Source organism: Rissa tridactyla, chromosome 6 (assembly GCF_028500815.1).
Source record: "Rissa tridactyla isolate bRisTri1 chromosome 6, bRisTri1.patW.cur.20221130, whole genome shotgun sequence".
Taxonomy (NCBI): Eukaryota; Metazoa; Chordata; class Aves; order Charadriiformes; family Laridae; genus Rissa; species Rissa tridactyla.
In genome coordinates this window covers 27,239,922-27,242,829 of record NC_071471.1, presented here as the reverse complement: position 1 = coordinate 27,242,829, position 2,908 = coordinate 27,239,922, and the positions used below count along the sequence as shown (strand labels likewise).

The window sequence follows — 2,908 nt, the reverse complement described above, 5'->3', positions numbered from 1 at the left end:
CCAGGCCGGGAAGGCTGCTGGGCTTTGGGGACTCCGGGAGCGTGGGGCCCCGCCGCGACCGTGGGATTTTTACCAGTTTGGGAGGTTTTGAGTTCCCGGTCCGTCCCCCCCCTCACCCCTCCCGGCTGCCCTCTCCATCCTCCCCGCCCCGCCGTAACACCAACCCTCCACGCGTGGTCGTGGGGACAGAGACGGGGGGAATCGCGGGCCGGTTCCTCGCTCCCCTGCGCCCGGTGCCGCAGCGGCCGGTGTCCCCCGCTGGGGGCCGCGCTCGGCGGGCCGGGACGAGCGGAGCCGGGAGGGAAGCGGCAGGAGGGGGGGGGGGGTGTCCGCCCGTCCGGGCTGGCACCGCCCCGTGCCCGCCCCCTGCCCGCCCCACGTCGCGGCGGGGCCGGGGCCGGGACCGGGTGGCGACGGCGGGCGGCGCAGAGCGGCGGCGGCGGGCGGGCGGCGAGCAGCGTGGCCGCCGTCTCGGCGGGCCGCGGGGCAGCGGGCGCTCCGCCCTCGGTGCGCGGGGGCCTCCCCCTCTCCGCGCCCGCGGAGCGCCGGCGCCCGCCTATATCTACGGCCGCGGCGGCCCTCCGCCCGCAAGGATGTGAGGCGGGCGGGCAGCCCAGCCGCCGCCGTGGCATGCCCCCCCCGCGCCCGGAGCCGTCGGCGCGGCGCCTAGCCGCGGCTCCGCGGGGCGATGCTGCCCTGGAAGCGGAGCAAGGTGGAGCTGGTGGCGGGCGAGGGGCGGCGGCAGAGCAAGCCCAAGGGGTACGCGGTGAGCGTCCACTACTCGGCCCTCACCTCGCTGGCCCGCGCCTGCCCCGAGAGCGCCCTGCACCGCGTGGGCAGCATGTTCCGCTCCAAGCGGCGGAAATTCCGCGTGACCAGCGAGGACCCCACGTACACCGTGCTCTACCTGGGCAACGCCACCACCATCCAGTCCAAGGGAGAGGGCTGCACTGACCTGGCCGTCTGCAAGATCTGGAGCAAGAGCGAGGCCGGCCGGCAGGGCACCAAGATGAAGCTGACCATCAGCGCGCAGGGCATCCGCATGGCCCACGCCGAGGACAAGGGGCTGCGCCGGCCCGGGCACCTCTACCTGCTGCACCGGGTCACCTACTGCGTGGCCGACCCGCGGCTACCGCGCGTCTTCGCCTGGATCTACCGCCACGAGCTGAAGCACAAGGCGGTGATGCTGCGCTGCCACGCCGTGCTGGTCTCCAAGCCCGAGAAGGCGAAGGCCATGGCCCTGCTGCTCTACCAGACCTCGGCCACGGCGCTGGCCGAGTTCCGGCGGCTGAAGAAGCGGGACGACGCCCGGCACCAGCAGCAGCAGCTGGTGGGCGAGGAGAGCATCCCGCTGGTGCCGCTGCGCAAGCTGCTCAACGGGCAGTGCTGCTACAAGCCGCCGGTGGAGCGGAGCCGCAGCGCGCCCAAGCTGGGCTCCATCACGGAGGACCTGCTGGGCGAGGAGCAGGAGGAGCGGGCCATGCACTGCGACTGCGAGGACATCCTGGAGGCGCTGGGCGAGCCCGAGGGCGAGCTGCTGCGCGCCGGCGCCGGCCGCGGCGAGGGCCCGGAGCTGGGCCAGCTCCTCCGCGATTTGGGCGAGCTCAGCCTGGGCAACGACCTGCGCTCGCTGCGCGCCGACCTCCGCGTCCGCCGGCTGCTCTCCGGCGAGAGCACGGGCAGCGAGTCCTCCCTGGAGAGCAACGGCCCGGACGGCGCCGCCCCGCCCTGCAACGGCGCCGAGCAGCCGCCCCCCGGCGACCCCGAGACCGGCTGAGCCCTCGGCCGCCCCGGGGCTGCGCGGTCCCTTCCGGGCGTGCACGGCCCTGCCGGGGCGCGCCGGGGTCCCTCCGGGAGCGCACGGTCCCTCCGGGACTCACCGGGTCCCTCCGGGTCCCCCCCGGGAGTGCATGGTCCCTCCGGGAGTGCACGGTCCCGCCGGGACGCAGCGGGTCCCTCCGGGAGTGCACGGTTCCCCCGCGGCGCACCGTGTCCCCTCCGGCCCGCCGGGGAGCTCACGACCCCACCGGGGGTCACCGGGTCCCTCCGGGAGTGCACGGTCCCTCCGGGAGCCCTGGTTCCCTGCGGCGCCCCCGCGTCCCGCAGCATCCCGGGCAGCGGCCGCCCCTCCCGGTGCCGGTGGCCGCCGGAGCCAGGCCCCAGCCCGCCGCGTCCCGAGGAGGGGAGGCGGCCGCGGGCTGTTTACCTCCGGCTCAGCCCTTGAAGATCTGCCAAATTCCTGGAATAGCTTTCCCCGGGGAGGGCGGCGGGAGGGAGGTGTTGCGCCTTGTTTACAGTCAGAAATCTCACATCCGAGAGGGCCCCTCCCGCCGTTTTCTACATTAAAGTCACTCCATCGTGCTGTCGTGTCCGAGAGGTTTGCACTGTTGTGAATTTTTTTTTTTTTTTAATTATTATTATTTTTAAGTTAGACCCTTTTTTTGGGCCCCGGTCCTGTCCCCGGTCTCCATGCTCTAGATCTTTTGCTGTGCAAAAGAAGACTCTACTTGTGGCTGTTCACCTGTACATAGGGAAATGTATGCAAATACATTTTGTTATTTTTAAGAACACCACCATTGCGATCTCCTCTGTTTGCACATACGTGAAGAAAATAAAGATGACAGTTAATTTAAAAAAAAACTGTGGCGATTTGGCCTCTGTGTGTGTGCGTTCCTGTAAGGAGATGGGGGCAGGAGATCCCTTGGGATGCGTTGTAGCTGCTGGAGGGCACCGCGCAGAAAGGCCCTTGCAAGCACCGAGTGTGATTCCTGAGATTTCCAGCTGGAAATCTCACACTGTGGGGAAACGCACCGGGCACTTAAGGTCTCTTATAAAAGATGCAAGAATGAGATTTTCTCTCCGCAGCCTCCAAAGATGGGGGCAGGAACGTGCGAGGAGCCTCGTGTTG

The 2,908-nt window shown here is 69.6% G+C and overlaps 1 protein-coding gene across 1 annotated transcript; it reads left to right on the top strand.

Moving 5' to 3' along the window:
- The first annotated feature begins 444 nt into the window (after window positions 1–444).
- FAM43A (family with sequence similarity 43 member A) lies at window positions 445–2,640 on the top strand. Its single transcript, XM_054207378.1, has one exon. It carries the CDS (start codon window positions 689–691, stop codon window positions 1,775–1,777), a length of 1,089 nt encoding a protein of 362 aa, XP_054063353.1. The 5' UTR covers window positions 445–688; the 3' UTR covers window positions 1,778–2,640.
- Window positions 2,641–2,908: the final 268 nt, after the last annotated feature.